Source organism: Sphaerodactylus townsendi, linkage group LG03 (assembly GCF_021028975.2).
Source record: "Sphaerodactylus townsendi isolate TG3544 linkage group LG03, MPM_Stown_v2.3, whole genome shotgun sequence".
NCBI classification, from domain to species: domain Eukaryota; kingdom Metazoa; phylum Chordata; class Lepidosauria; order Squamata; family Sphaerodactylidae; genus Sphaerodactylus; species Sphaerodactylus townsendi.
The window spans coordinates 97,543,041-97,559,609 of NC_059427.1; the positions used below are offsets into that span (position 1 = coordinate 97,543,041).

A 16,569-nucleotide genomic window follows, 5' to 3' on the forward strand; every position below is an offset into this window, starting at 1 on the left:
AAAGCTTTTCTGAATCCAGCATCTGGACCCCATGTTCCGAATCCTTATGTTTGGGCTAATTAGCTAATTAAATGGAAAGAGATGTGTGTAATATGAATATGTATGACTAAACTGTTGGAGAGGGACTAACACCTGGGGGAGGAGATACTAGTCTTCTAGAGGAATGAAAAACATGACCCACTGAAGTATTTCTAGAGAATAAAGCCACAGGAGACAAATTCAGGAAACCAATCTCGTTCTCAACACAGCCAGAATTAGAGTTGCCACCCCTGAGTTTGGAAATGCCTGGAGAATTTGTGTGTGGAGTCTGAGGAGGGTGAGGTTTGGGGAGGTATAATGCCCTACAGCTCACCTTCCAAAGCCACCATTTTCTCCAAGTAAACTGATCTCTGTCACTTGGAGATCAGTTATAATAGCAGGAGATCTCTAGCCACCAACTGAAAGTTGGCAGCTCCTCCAGATATGTGGGTATTCTAACCTGGAGATTGGAGCTGTGCAGAGACATCTTTCAACAAACCTGAAAAACCTCAAGTTTACAGAAACATCTAATATCTTTAAAAATCCTAAACACTGGGGGTGCGGGTAAAAGGAGCCTTGTAGCTTTAAGAAATGGATGTCATCACTGCCGTGGTATTGCCAGTCTTCAAGCCTTTGATTCTGTCACTAAGTGACAGAAGGAGAGGAGACTTGGTTCTGTCACAAAGTGACAGAAAGAGAGGCTCAGAAATTTTCACAATGTATTTTGCTGCTAAATCTGACTCCTGATAAACTGTTACCACTAGTTACCATGTAATCAGTAATTTTTGTCTTGATTCTCATTACATATTCACCAGTTAGAGCCACATTGTTGGCCTAACTGTAGGTTACATTTTCCTCTGGGTCTGCACAATCAAATGTGTGCTGCAAGTTCTGTGCTGGGAATTCAATTCCCATTTATATGGGTCCTGATTTGGATCAAGACTGCAGTTCGTGGGGAAGAAAGGTTTATGCCTTCCTCCCTTGCCATTTTTCCAGATAGCTATAGTGGAATACTAGTCGCCCTGTTGGAAATGTGCATGTAGACTGTCCTTCCGCATAGGAGATTTATTTACATTATTTGTTTGCATTGTGTATAGTTCGCTTTTCTCACTGGGACTCAAAACGGATTACCCAGATTGAGCAAGACATTCAGTAAACAGTGACATAGGATCTGGGTTGTACAGCCAACGAGAAGTCTAAAAAACAGAACTGAATCAAAGCATAAGTTAGCATGACACATGAAACCATGCAAAATTACACAATGGATCTAACCCAAAGCACGATCTATAATAGTACAGACCACAGTCCCCCAAAATTATCCAGGTAACTTTGTGAAATGTTTTATGAAGTGCTGTTCTGTTGTCTTTATAGGAAAACCCACCTGAATAATTCAGTTTTGCATAGTTTGCTAAAAACCTGGAGAGTGGAAGCCTTCCTGTCCTCCTGAGGCAGGCCACTCCTTAAGGTGTGTGTGTGTGTGGGGGGGGTGTAGTGGCAAAAGTATGTGCACAGGCTGAGGTTGATTTTGCAGGTTGGCACTTGCAGAAAACCTTACTCAGATGAGCGAGGTTGTCATAGTGGAGCATAGGGGAAGAGACATTTTTGCAAATATGAGGGCCCAAGACCATGAAGGGCTTTGAGATACAGAGACAGCCAATACTTTAAATTGAGCCTAGTAGTTGATGGGCAGCCAGTGGAGTGACTGTAGAATGGGAATAATATGTATGCTCCATCAAGCTCCTGATAACAGCCAAGCTGTTGCATTCTGCACTAACTGGAATTTCCAAATTGATTTTGAGGGGCGACCAATGTACAGTGCATTACAATAGTCTAATCTCAGTGTCACCATGGTATGCATCCAGATGGCTAGATCAACCTTCTCACAGTAAAGGGTCATTTTTCAAGATAAAGGGCCACTTTTTTGCAATTCCATGAACTTGCTTCTCCAGCAGTAATATTGGGTCTAGAATAACCCCAGTGCTCTTAACTGAGTCAACAAGGTCAGTTGAACCCCATCAGAAGTTTGAAGCATAATATCCTTGAAGCATAATATCCTCTGTCTTCCCATCAAGCATTCTGTCTGTCTTTCCATGGCTTAGTTTCAATTTTTTCATTCTTAGCCATTTAATAGAATAGAATAGAATAGAATAGAATAGAATAGAATCTTTATTGGCCAAGTGTGATTGGACACACAAGGAATTTGTCTCCGGTGCATATGCTCTCAGTGTACATAAAAGAAAATACATTTGTCAAGAATCATAAGGTACAGCACTTAATGATTGTCCTATAGGTCTAGTAAGCAATCAGGAAACAATCAATAGTAATAAAAACATAAAATGTAAAATCATAAAATAAAATGAAATGTCAGCACAGGCTATAGTCATACATAACTGCAGCAGCCAGGAGATTTGTGCCCTTGATGACATCTCAGCTGCAGCAAATGTTGTGGGGAAAGCTTAAGCACTCTTTCCCCCATGTGCCATGGTCCCAATCTTAATTGGGGACTGCATACCTGAGAACTGAATTGCTAGCATGGAACTCAGAACTTGTAACACTTGTCTGACTACATAGGTTCTGTGTGAAGTGGGAGCCCATGAAGCTAAGGTCTGTTACTTGCTAGCTATCTCCTATTACATTATACCTGTCAGTTAAACTAGTTGCGTAATTAATTCCAAAGGAATAGCCATGATAGGTGTTATAACACCTTGTAACACCTTTAAGGCTAACAGTTTTGTTCCACAATAAACTTTCATGGAGTAGAGCCCACTTCTTCAGATGTTATCAGTAGTTACATTAATTTTAGGTTGGGGTATGCATAACAAGCAAACAAGGTCAAGGGTGCAGGAAATTCAGAGGTAAAATGTAATTAAGTAAAATTCATATCTAATAAAGAAAACAAAAGACAGTTTTATAGATAACACCTGTAATGAGTAAGAGGTTCTAAGTCTAAGTGGGAAATATTGCAGAACCTATTTAACAAATCCTGATTTAGCAATTTCTGTCTGCAGTCTCCCTCTGAATTCTTCTGTTGAAAAAATGAGACTTTCTAGTTAGAAGTCACGTGTCCAGAAAGCCTGAAATATCCTTTCAGTAGTTTCTGAACATGGTGAATGTCTGAATTATGTCTGAATTATTTGTAACCTGTGAAACGATTTCTGTGAAACAAAACAAATGAAAGATGGCATTATAAATAGATTATCCATTCATGTTCTTTTGGATAATTTCCTATTGTATAATCACAACATGCTTTCCTGTGTATGTTTTTTTAAAATAATCCTTGACCTAATCTTCCTGTTTATCACATAAAAATGATGTTTTAACTATAGACCAGTTTTTCCATCTTTTTGACATTTTACTGGTCCTTTTTTCATTCTGAGGCTCTTAATCTCCATTAAAAATACACCAGAATCCTGTATTGTACCTGAAACTGCACTGACATGGATGGCCCAGGCTAGCCTGATCTCATCCAGATCTCGGAGGCTAAGTAGGGTTGCCCTTGGTTAGTACTTGGATGGGAGACCATCAAGGAAGTCCAAGGTTGCTATCAGAGGGAGGCAATGGCACACCACTTTTGAACATCTCTTGCCTTTCTGAACATCTCAACTCGGTTCATATCTTTCTATGTTGTTAGTTCTATGTGTTAGCAGGAGAGATTGTGCAAAAAGATAGATTATGTTCATGTAGTGTGTGTGTGTGTGTGTGTGTGTGTGTGTGTGTGTACACACACACACATACATACATACACAATTAAAACAAATACATATGCATATACATATGCAAATACATATGCATATACAAATATATATACAAATATATATATTAGTATTTTGATGTTAATGTTACACCAGGCTAGATTATTGTAACTCAGTCTACATTGGCCTACCTTGGGACTGCTCTGGAAACTGTAGCTGGTCCAGAACATGGCTGCAAGAGTTGTCACACTGGGGTACCAGTGAGAGAGCACATTAGACCTTTGCTCCATTGGCTGCACAGCTGAAGTCTGGATGGTTTGTAAGGTTTTGGTTTTAACCTTTAAGGTATTGAGCGTTCTGAGATCATTGTACCTTCAGGACCGCGTCTCCCTGGATGTTCTTCTGATGTCAATTTATTGGTCTTTGGCTCAAGGGATGTTTGGCTGAGTTCCACCAGAACCAGGACTTTTTTGGATCTGGTCCCTGTCTGGTGGAACTCACTTCCAACAGAAGTTACCACAGGGCTTGCAAGACCAAATTATTCTGCCGGTCTTACGTTTAATGATACCAACTTTGCATAAAATATTTGGCCCTAAAATAATAATCCATGCTCCCTCGCTTTCTCGCCCACAAGGTTGAAATTGCAGGGAGATTGGTTTGATTGGGCTAGTAAACAGCCATCTATGGAAATGTACATTTTATACGGGAGTTTTAACATTGTTTATCTATATTTATTTGATATACCTGCATAATTCTTTTAACAATGTCTGCTGGCTGCCCTGAACCTTGCCTTTGACCGAGGAAGGCGAGATATTAAATGAAATGAATAATAATAATCTACAAAATCAACATCAGTTAGAGTTAGAAGACAGCCCTGCTGGGATCTGCACGAATACTACACCGATACATTACAACGTCCTAAGCCTCTGGGTGAGGCTCGAATTGTAATGAAAGATTAGCAATCTGCTAAAGAACTAGCAGCTGTGATATTAAAATAATTATAAAAGTGGATTCCTAAATTGATCTTGTTAACAGCATCCTGACACGGCTTATGATGATGTTCACAATCTTATTTAAGGTAGTGAAATAGTCTGGTACTGTTCTTGGACAGCCAGTTCTAGCCATAGCAGTTGGGCTAGTGTCTAACCACAGTAACTATAATCTTCAGTGGATTAACTGAGTAGACTGAACATAATATTTTTTAGAGGATAGTGCAAGAGAGGCAGATGCTGAAATTCTTTCTTCACAGCATACGAAACTCTAGATAAGGCTTACGGGAACTACAGTAGCACATTATTGCCCGTGAAAGACCAAGATTACTTTTTATCATGTGGTAAGTAGATATATGTTAAGTAGCAGTAGCAATACCTGTAGCAGGTCGTAGCCACAATCACAAAAGCAAATTTGATAAAGACTTTAATGCATTCTTGAACAAGGCTTTCTTTCTGAGCTTTTTGGCCTTATCGTGTCTTTGTTGAAGTTTATGATAAAACTTCTGCTCTCCAGTAGGGATAAACATTGCCTTAAATGCTCAAGAATGTTTACTGTTGAGCATATCTACTTTCTGTTCATGAGAGATAGAAAAGTGTGTATCTCTCCAGCCATTATTTTCCATATTTCCTTAAGATAAATATAATGAGAAGAAATATCTAAGGAGTTTAGCTGCTGTTTATAGTTCTCATATAAAGTGAGAACTGTGTGTTTGTGCTATTCCCATCGCTGCTTGAAAAAAATCCTTAACGGGAAGGTGTTTTTCATATTTTCGTTACTGGCATCAGAGGCGTAGCTAGGGGAAATGGAGCCCCATGCAAAATCAGAGTTTTGCTCCCCCCCATTCGTTTGTGGTTTTTGTATTTTTAGTGTTTTTTTCAGTCTTTGGCCTGCATGGGGCGTAGTTTTTAGGCGAGCAGCATCAAAATTTCAGGGCATCTTTAGGAGACTATCCTGATGATACCTGCCAGGTTTGGTGAAGTTTGGTTAAGGGGGTCCAAAGTTATGGACTCTCAAAAGGGTAGCCCCATCTACTATTAGCTCCCATTGGAAACAATGGGAGATGGGGCACCCCCTTTGGGGGTCCATAACTTTGGACCTCCCAAACCAAACTTCACCAAACCTGGCTGGTATCAGCAGGAGACTATCCTGATGATACCGCCTAAGTTTAGTGAAGTTTGGTTCAGGGGTTCCAAAGTTATGTACCCATCTACTATTAGCTCCCATTGGAAACAATGGGGGATGGTTCACCTTCTTTGGGGGTCCATAAATTTGGACCCCCTGAACCAAACTTCATCAAAATTGACTGGTATCAGCAGGAGTGTTGCCAGACGACATCCTGAAATGTTGGTGCCACTATCCTAAAAACTGCGCCCCTGCCGGCTGACAAAGTAAAAACACTAAAAATATCAAAAATGCATTTTTGCTGCCCTCGAGGCACACACCCGGTGCAATGCACACACCCCTTCCCCGTGATATCTATGCCACTGACTGCCATATAGTTAGGTGTTAATATAAAGAGGGTACAATTCCCAGAATGCTGTGCCAGACACAGTGTATTTTCGTCTACAGAAAGTTGCCATGAACCCTCATCAGCTTTTCCCCAAAAAGAATCTTTTTGCATAGGGTAGGACAGAGAAGGCTTTGCTGCTGTTGGGAAACTAGAAACTCCCTGTTTCAATTTGTAAATCTTGATTCAGTATTTTGGAAAGAATGATTTAAAACAATCTGGCATTCTTTGGCAAGATGTTTACATTACAAACACTGGTGAGCCTTCTCAGAAGCATAGCTTTTGCTAGGGTTTTGCAGTGCAATCCTACACCTTTCTAAGCCAATTGTCAAGGTGTCACTCGGCTTGAATTGCACGGTTACCTACAGTGTTAGGAGGATGTAGATTTGATTTTTTTTAAAACAATCCCTTATTCCTGCTCCTTGCACAGGTGGTTTGTTCTGCAGATTTTTTTCTCTGTCAAGTCTCAGCTGATTTATGATGCCCCCTTTGGGTTTTCAAGGCAAGAGATGTTCAGAGGTCATTTGCCATTGTCTGCCTCCACAATGATGATAAGAGAAAATTTGTACCCACCAGGCTGAAGACTAAAAAAGCACAAGGAATTTTATAGCATCATAGCAGTGTTGAAAAATTATTTCAAAGCAATTTTGTACAATACAGGTACATAGGAACACAGTAATTATTTTTTCTTTTTTAACACAATAACAGCAACAGCCTCCACGGCATGACCCTGGTATTCCCATCCAACCACTAGCCAGAGTTGTTTAGAGTGTGGCTGCTGAGTTCAACTGATTCCTACTATTTTTTGACAGGGGATGGCAGTGCATTTGATTGTGTGAGTCCCCTTTTGCATTCTGAAGTGGTATATTCCAGGAAAGGCTATATCAAAGTGGTAACTCTGAATGTGTAGCTGTTGTCCCAATGAGCTGAGGTGAGATCGCTTCTCGGCCTTTTGGCTAAGATCAAGTGTGTAGGTGAGATTGGAATCCTGCTTTTTCAGATCTAACTATAGAATTTCATCTACTAACCCACATTAACTGACTGCAGTTTTTCATAAGCTTCTTAATGTCCCTGTTTTACCTTACTCCTGCCAAACTAAAAGGAGGGATTGGTTAGATAGGTGGAAAAACTGCATGAGTAAGCATGTGTCTCAGGTGTACAAAACTTTTGGAATGTGACTACTTAGAACCAGTGTATAGAATAACATTGCGAGGGGGGGGGTTGTCACTTATAAGGGACAGAAGCATTAAAAGTGTCTTATCGACGTTCAGGTGTGGGTGAATTGTTCATTAAAAATAAAAGGAAATAATTACTGAATATTTCCCATTGAACTGTTCCTGCCAGTAGGGGAAGTCATAGAATAAACCTACTAAAATAGTTTCAGAGCAGCCACTTTCCCCCTGTGACATGTATTATATTGCTTCAGAATGATGTAAAAAAAACCCCAGTGCTGCTTTCAGCTTTCTGTCCATCCCCCCACTCCCTGCTTTTTAATTTTGTGGTCCATCACTGGCCCCATATCTTTACACTGAAAACTAATAAGAGAAAACACATACCAGTTGTGCTAAAGCACAAGGCCATAAATCAGGTTGGTGACCTTGGATTTTCAGATAATATATACCACCATTTTCTCAAGGTTAGAAGCCCCTTCACTTGAGAGTCACAGATCACAGATGTGAGGCATTTGGGAAGTCAGATGTGATTCAGCTATTAGATCACAGAATTAGGTGACTTTTAAGGGCTTTACAAGAATTATTGGTTACTTAGACTGACCTGCTGGTTCAACTCAGAAAAGTTGCTGGCTTCATTTTGCCTTTTGTTGAATGATGGAAAGAGCATCCTGGAGAAGGACATACACAGATAAAGCTTTGAACTTCGTTTACCTGTAAGCATTGCATTGCTGCTCAATGTATGTGGTGGATGGCAATGATGATCCAAAAACATGGCTTCCTCTACACTGCCATCATATTTCTAGGACAGTGACTGAGAACCAAGGGACAAGGGAGTCAGAAGGTATCCACACTCATCAGCTGCCAGCCTTTGTCAGTCTCTGTTCTTCAGCCAGAGTGCCGACTGTCTGCTTCGCCTGCCTTGTGCACAGAATGTGAAGAAGTATCTATGATGGTAATTTAGCCATTGCCTCAAAGGTGTTACCACCTAAAAGGAGTATGGCAAATCAACTTCTTTACTGCAAAACCAGAAGACTCTAGAACCAAAAAGGCCCCAGCAGTTTATATTACCAAAAACAGTACTGAATGAAGTCAACACTGCCACTAGCCCATAAAATCTCATCCCATGGGCTGGTTTTTAAGGAGTCACAAAACTCTTGTTTTTACTGTTTATATGGAACATCTCTTAAGGTAATGTCTAAGTTCAGCATCATATCTACTTTTAAAGTGACTCCATCAGAAGACTCCCTCTCTCCCTTAAAGAATGGTTATTTCTGAGCTGGAAGAAGCCTTGTAGAATAAAGCGAATAGGCTCTACTGGAACTTTGTAACTGAATTTGTCTAGCAAATATATACATCTCAGTGTATGATGTTGTGTAGCAAAGAGAGAAGCACGTGTGTCGCATTCTAAATTTGAACAAATACTGTAAGAAAGAAGTTTCTAAATGATACCTTTTCTTTGTTTCTTGCAGATACCAACCAGCAGGCTCGCTCAGTATCCCACAGGCCTTATTACGCACTGCCTAACGGTAGTCATGAGAGGCGGTCTGTCCTCACTATTACTGAGCCTCCACGATTCCACTTTCAGGCCAAAGGAAAAAACATACGTCTGGATGCCCATGCCCGCAAGGCCACCAGGAGGAACAGCTTCTGCAACGGCATCACTTTCACCAACCGACCCATCCATCTATATGAGAAAGTGCGACTCAAGCTGATGTCTGTGCACCATGGGTGGAGTGGGGCATTGCGCTTTGGCTTCACCACTCACGATCCATCACAGATGAGTGCAGATGATATACCAAAATATGCTTGCCCAGACCTGGTAACACGGCCTGGCTACTGGGCCAAAGCTCTGCCAGAGAGGTTTGCACTAAGGGATAACATCTTGGCTTTCTGGGTTGATCGCCATGGGAGAGTTTTCTATAGCATTAATGATGAGGAGCCAATACTTTTTCATTGTGGCGTCAAAGTCTCCGGACCTCTCTGGGCGCTGATAGACGTCTATGGAATCACCCATGAAGTGCAAATACTTGGTAGGATATTTTTTTAAACCTTATATGTGTGGTTCCTTGTTAAGTACACACTGGGGATGGGGGGGGGGGGGTAAAATAAATGCTTGGTTTTTATGCTAATGAAGTATAGAAGAAGGAAAAAGTATATCATTGGCTTTGTTGTTACAATACAGGTTGAACTTGTCCCTGTAACTGCATTATTTTAGTTTATTTTTATTGTAAGGCCCTTGAAGTTTATACAACTTAGAAGGATGTTCTAACAATTTTTTTTAACTGGGTGTCACAATAGTAGACACTTTCCTTACAAGTGACCTGAAGAACTGGAGCTCCCATTAAAACAAAGAGTAATGTTCCCAAGGAACCTGTCAAAAGTTTCTTCCATAGACAGAAGTATAGAAGAAGCACAGAATGTGGTATTTTGCTCACCGTTGTTCTTCTTGGTGGCAGGCTTTGTGTAGTAAGCAGTTGCCTGTCGCATCGAGAAAGTTTCTGTCACTGCACCAAATTTGCAGGGGACAAAGGCTTCTCTGCATAGTAGATTCTTAAACTGTGCGGAGCCTTCCACCATGGGGAGGAAAATAAGGCCGTCTACCTGCTACTTCTTCTTGTCCTGTAGTATTTTAATCTGATGGGCACTTGTTTCTTCATGTTCCCCTGCTCTGCAGTTTCTCATTTCTGCTGCTTCACCACCTGAATATTTCCTCTTTCCTTTTCCTGAAACCCCAAATACCTTTGATTCCTTCTCTCCTTCTCACCCACCAGCCAACCCATTGTTGTGGTTGCCTAGCAATGACCACAGAGGGCATTTCTTTCTAAAGCTGCAGGTTCTGGGTCCATGGGGTGTGTGTGTGTATTTATATATTTATTCAATAGATTTCAGTTTTTTTCTGCAAGTGGGCACTTTTTTTGTAGGTTTGTAGAAAGATCTGCCTTTTCAATTCTTGACTCCAGCCTCTGGATTTAAATATCCATAGATTTGGCCATGTTGAGAACTAAATATATTGATGTATGTAGCATTTGTATTGCATTTTCAGGTGCTGAAAGGGCTCCGCATATATTATCTTGTAATTCTCACAGCAGATTTCCCCCTGCCCCCCATTGCAGAGGAGAGGTGGGTAGCTTGATTAAGGCTTCCTGGCTAGTTCATTGCACAGGCAAGACTCAAAGTAAGTAGAGTCCTTACACTCTTCTCCGTCCTGATTGGTCCAGGCTAGCCTGATCTTGTAATATCTTGAGTTCTAAGCTGGATCAGCCTTGATTTATACTTGGATAGGAGATTTTAGCTGTATTACTGGTGTATGTTAATGGTCTATAAGTATGCTGGCACCAGATTTTTAAAAATACAGTTGTTTAAAATGCAACATCAGTACTTATAAAATAAAAACTGGTTCCAGAGGCAACTTGCAGCATGTCATGCTACAGTGTTTTCTGTTGCATGTATTCCCTTAGAGCAGGGGTAGGGAACCTTTAACACTCAAAGAGCCATTTGGACCCATTTTCCACAGGAAAAGAAAACACTTGGAGCCGCAAATAATTTTTGACATTTAAAATAAAGATAACACTGTATATATTGGGTTTTTTTACCTTTTACTCCGCTCATTCTGAGAAGCGCATGGATGCATCCGCCCTGCTGCCTGCAGGGTGGGTAAGGATGGGGCCAGCGGCTCGGCCTTGCCGCTCCAACAGGGCGGGCGAGAGGGGAAGCCCGCAGCGCGGCCCAGCTGGCTGTGGACAATTGGTGCGCTTGCCCTGCTGCCTGCAGGGCGGGCAAGGATGGGGCTGGCGGCTCGGCTCGTGGAGCCGCAGTGCAAGGGCAGAAGAGCCGCATGCGGCTCTCGAGCCGCAGGTTCCCTACCCCTGCCTTAGAGCAACACAGGTTTGTTGCACTAATGACCTTGCACTAGTGAAATAGGTTTTAATTTCTGGACCTGTTTAAGCCCATGATGGAGGAGACCAAGCCAGTGGAATTGGGCCTCTGTTCACTTTTGCATTGGTTGGCTCCATCATTTGCCATCTGTGTATGTGTGTGTCCTGGTCCAGAGCATTGCTATGACTCATCCTCCAGACATGTTCTTTTCTCCCTCCAAAGCTCAGGCTTTAAATTCATTATCTCCTAGAAGGGCCACTTAGAGCCTCTCACGTTACATTCCTTCCCTATCAGGGTTTTTAGAAAGCACAGCACCTAGACACAAGAGAAACACCAGCTTCTTTGCTTATCAGAGAACTCCAGTGGAGACAGCAATGTTGTAATTCTCTTTCCAAGAGCTTTGAAACATTTCCAAAGCATTGGGTTTTTCCTCTTCTTTAAAGTTCTCCTGTTTGGACAAGGGATTTGCTGCTCTTTATTTTATCACCTTGTCCTGCAAGGCTCGGGTGATAACTTTGCTTCAGTCACCCTACCTAGAAGTACAACTGAATGACTTATTTTTGCCCTTACAGGAAAGCCTATTAGTATGTGTGTACAAAGCACTTAGGAAGTTTGGGCACTGACTCTGATGTAATGTTCTGCCTAAACTGTTCTCAGAGCATGCACCAAACACATTCCCTTGGGTTATCTGCAAAAAGCTACCAAAACCACCTGTCTTTTTTTCTCTTTTGGCATTAATGTATTATGTGTATCTGCTCTGGCGCTCCTGTGGGCCTAACTGCAAAAGGCAATTGAGCTTCAGTGAGAATGTTAAGTGATACTCTGTAGCAAGATATAGTGAACACAATTATGGGACTTTATTGAAATGATTTTACAGCAGATGTGTTTTTACACTAGCATGCATAGAATTTGATTTTTGTTAAATATAACGACTGAGAAGAAAACAGACTGTTGCTTTTTTCCTTTGCTTTACCATACTTTCATGTGGCACTTTTTTTTGGCTGAAGATTGAATAGACATCCAGCATGTTATTAGCTGTGACCCATGTGCAGAGTACTCAGAAAAGGGAAAGGGCTGCTAAAATTTACCATGCACTTTGCAGAAGATGTGATGCCTTGCTGAGTCCTGGCCTGTACTTAAGATGCAATGACAATCATGGTGTGTCATTATAGAAACCCCCAAGTTCACATCTCCACCTCTCTCCTTCCCTTACGTGACCAGATTAAAAATTCTGTGGTTCACAACACCCAGCAAGTTAGTTGTGACATCCGAATCAGATGAAACCACAAACTGTAGTACTTATGCATGTTTGAAGCTGCCCTGCTCAGTACTGTTCATACTGACTGTCAGTGACTCTCCACAGTCTTAGAGGGAAAAAAGTCTTTCCTAAAACCTTTATTTGAAATAATTTTTAACCTGGAGAACCCAAAGCAGCTGTTATATAAGTGAATGTTCTCTTACTGACAAGCCATAATTCCAAATTTGGTTTTAATGGTAGTTTGGAATCCTGGTGTCTAGGTGAAAGTCATTTTGTTATTTGGGTACCACAGCCAACTCTAGTTTCCTAGAAATGTGGAAGTCGTCAGTCTCTGAAGTGCGTGAGCTTGAGGTCTCCCAGGGTTTTGTCATTATAACTGAATGCAGACAGTGACCTTTTCACTTGATCACACGTACTCCAGAGCTTTTCACAAAAGGATATTAAATCTTTGGAACAACCATAAATTGTTCCTGCTGAATTGCTAAAGGTGATTTTGGGGATGTGGGACTCAATTTGTTTTAAAAGGCAAATAATCAGTGCTAAATCTGATCAGCACTTGTGTGAACTTTCAGATCTTGGACTTTCCTCCTGGGCAGAACTGAGGGGCACCATTTCCATGAGTGGTGATTTATTAAAACTGCTAGACCACTAGTGGGAACAGCAAATGGAAAGAAAATCATTAAGACATCTTAGTTCTTAATCACACCAAATATTATTACTAGGCATGAATGCTTTACTATATAAGCAGAAAAACCAAGCTTCTGCTCCCAAGGAATTTACCAGTAAATACTTTCACATTATTGCCATTCTGCATGTAGTGACCTAAAAGTTAGTAACTTTCCCTCCCTGTCTTGTATGGCAGTTCTGCTCTCCATCAGATGTCCTGCTTTGGAAGCAACAGTTAAACAAATCCCACTGACCCCTTTGTTTAAACGGAGTCAGTTCCCAGACTTTTTTGTGCTGACAGAGCTTACAAGGTTGAGCAACATTGTAAGCTGTGTTGTTGCTTGCTTATTTTCTATTGATTGTCATTAGTCAGAATTGCTTTGGAGGAAATGCCTTGTAGGAAAAAATAGAATTTGATAAACCATACGTGCTAATTCAAGATGCAATAATCCATCCATTTTGTTAGCAGTCTCCCCAAGAATACAGAGGAGCCGTTCAGAAGCAGTGCCATCTGCTACTGGTTTTAACGCTCTTGGGCTATAAGTGTCAGGGTTTTTGACATCTGATGCCATAGTTCTGGGAGAGAGGTTGTGGCTTGCTCACATGGCCTGTCAATAACAAAGAGTCCAGTGTGCTTTAAAACATTTTTCAGAGGTCACAACTGCTATTTTAATATGCCTACTACTCAATTTATTATTAATGATCTGTAAAGTGTTTAAATGTCTTTACAGTTTCTGTGATGTGATTTAAAATGGCAGGGATGAGGGCAGGAGGAAGATGGGACATGGGAATGACCATCTTTTCTTTGTAATTGGTAGTTTGCAAAATCTACCCACCCTGATTCAGTGTTACAGAACAGTGGTCAGAAATAGGTTCTGTTCATACAATTCCCTTCCTGTGTGCTCAGAAGAAGATGCAAAGAAAGGGGGCTCCTGTATATAAAATGGAAAGTATGGTTGTGATATTTAGACACCATACTAATTTTATCACTAAGTGGCTTTGTGTAGCTTTTTGACAAGAATACAAAATATTCTCTCTAGATCTTGTTTAATTGATGGATTCTTCACTGCTTTGTGATTCTGTACTTCCAGATAAAGTTCTATACTCTGTCACAGAAAAGATGTTAACAGTCAGTTGAGGTTCAGTGGTCAAGAAAATTGTATGCTTCCACATTACAATATAAATGAACATGAGAATTATTATTCATTTTTACACACTGCCTTTGTCAAAATCATTATTTTGTGTATTACTGAACATGGTACTTTGATACAAGTTGTATAATTAAACCAATTGTAATTGTACATGCCAAAATGTATTTTTACTTTCAAACGAATCGGGGTGGAACAGGGCTAGGTATCCACCAGGATCCAGGGAGAACATTCTACCACAAAGAAGATCTGGCATGTTGAGTTCTGTGGTGGAAAAATATACAACCCTACTAACCACTTTTTCTGAGACAGACTGTAGACATTGTTAGGGTTTTTTTTAAGTGGAAAACAAATAAGACTTGTAAAATTTTACGTGTAATATTCAGGGGTGGGGAAGGAGTAGTAAGAAAAACAATTCAGCTATCCTGGATGGGGCACTATTTCCAACTTGACTCTTATACTGTTTGTTGTTTGTCCTTGCCTCACCAGATAGCATGTTTGCGGAGACCATAACTTCTACACGCCTCAGCAGCGCACGCCTCAGCACTTGCTTTCCACAAAGCAGCCATGATTCAGCTAACTTCAACAACAACGAACTAGAGAACAACCAAGTGGTGGCCAAAATTGCCAATCTGAATTTGAGCCGTGTGCCTGGGCTGCCGACAGATAACCACACCATTCCTTGCTGCCCAAGCAGACGGCAGCTTGCCCAAGTGGTGCCTGCCTTTCTGGATACCGATTTGCGTTTCCACCCAACCCGAGGGCCTGACGTTAACTTTTCTCAGGACCGGATGACTGCCTGCACCAATTGGCAAGAGAGCAATAGAACTTTGGTGTTTTCTGATCGGCCTTTGCACATTGGCGAGAACCTCTTTGTGGAAGTGGGACACCTTGGGCTGCCGTATTATGGGGCCCTAACATTTGGCATCACTTCTTGTGATCCAGGTACATTGCGGACAAATGACCTCCCAGCAGATCCAGACTTTCTTCTGGATCGCAAGGAGTACTGGGTGGTTTATCGAGGATTCCCAGTCCTCAATAATGGTGATGTCCTCAACTTTGTAGTTTTGCCAAATGGAGAAGTGCACCATGGAATAAATGGGATAAATCGTGGGATGTTGATGTTCGTGGACATCTCACAGTCTCTGTGGATATTTTTCACAATCCATGGCGTAATCAATCAGCTCAAAATACTAGGTAAGTATGTTTTTAAAAATAATTTGAATAAAGCAAAACAATAAAATATTGGAATCTCTTTGCAGACTTTTTATGAGATCATTAAAGCTACACTGACATGCCCAGACACTCCTGCTAGCATTGCTGAGCCATGATTGCCCCTTGTTAGCTGGCCAGAACAAACTGCTCCTGCCTTGTTTCTCACACAATCTTCTCATTCAGCTGAAGCTAAGGGAAGGTTTGTTCTAGTCCTTGCTGCTTGGGTAGGCCCAAAAGATGTGCAGAATACTTTGCAACAGGATGAAAAAGAACCTGCTCACTTCTGACAAGAGAAAGAGAAGAAGGAAGAAGAAGAGTTGGATTTATATCCCCCTTTCTCTCTTGTAAGGAGACTCAAAGGGGCTGACAATCTCCTTTCCCTCCCTCTCCCCCACAACAAACAGCCTGTGAGGTAGATGGAGCTGAGAGAGCTCAGAAGAACTGTGACTAGCCCAAGGTCACCCAGCTGGCATGTGTTGGAATGCACAGGCCTATCTGAATTCCCCAGAAAAACCTCCACAGCTCAAGCAGCAGAGCGGGGAATCAAACCCGGTTCCTCCAGATTAGAGTGTACCTGCTCTTAACCACTATGCCATTGCCCCCAGCACAACTCTCTCAAGTAGGGACTAAGATGTGAAGGATTGCTGGAAGTACCTGGTAAAAACTCTTAGCATTTCTGCAAAGGCAAAACTGGTATTCTGTCACCAGTATTTGGTCTCTTGATGGTTATACTACATTTGATGGGTCATTTCCTTAGTATGTATCAGATCATTAGATTTTTTTATGTGCCTGTTCAATGCCTGTTTAATGGATACTATCATTTGGGGGAAGGTTGGAGTTGCTTTGTAGGATTAGCCCACAATCTACCAAACCTACCGTCTGTTTCCAAGAACTATCAAAAATAGTCATGCCCTGTTCTTTGTCCCAAACATCTATGTTTAGAGAGAAACAGAACAGGATGGTCTGTTTAGCTATATGACTAAATAGCCATTTATACTCTTTCTCCAGTGGCTTGATTTGTAAA

The 16,569-nt window shown here is 41.2% G+C and overlaps 1 protein-coding gene across 1 annotated transcript in view; it reads left to right on the forward strand.

The window, feature by feature from the left end:
• The window catches only part of NEURL1B (neuralized E3 ubiquitin protein ligase 1B), a 64,791-nt gene that overhangs the window by 39,907 nt on the left and 8,315 nt on the right, over positions 1-16,569 (forward strand). Inside the window, exons 2-3 of the mRNA XM_048490278.1 lie at positions 8,852-9,412; positions 14,820-15,527. Of these exons, the coding sequence (XP_048346235.1) occupies positions 8,852-9,412; positions 14,820-15,527 (1,269 nt within the window). The remainder of the gene's footprint in view (positions 1-8,851; positions 9,413-14,819; positions 15,528-16,569) is intronic.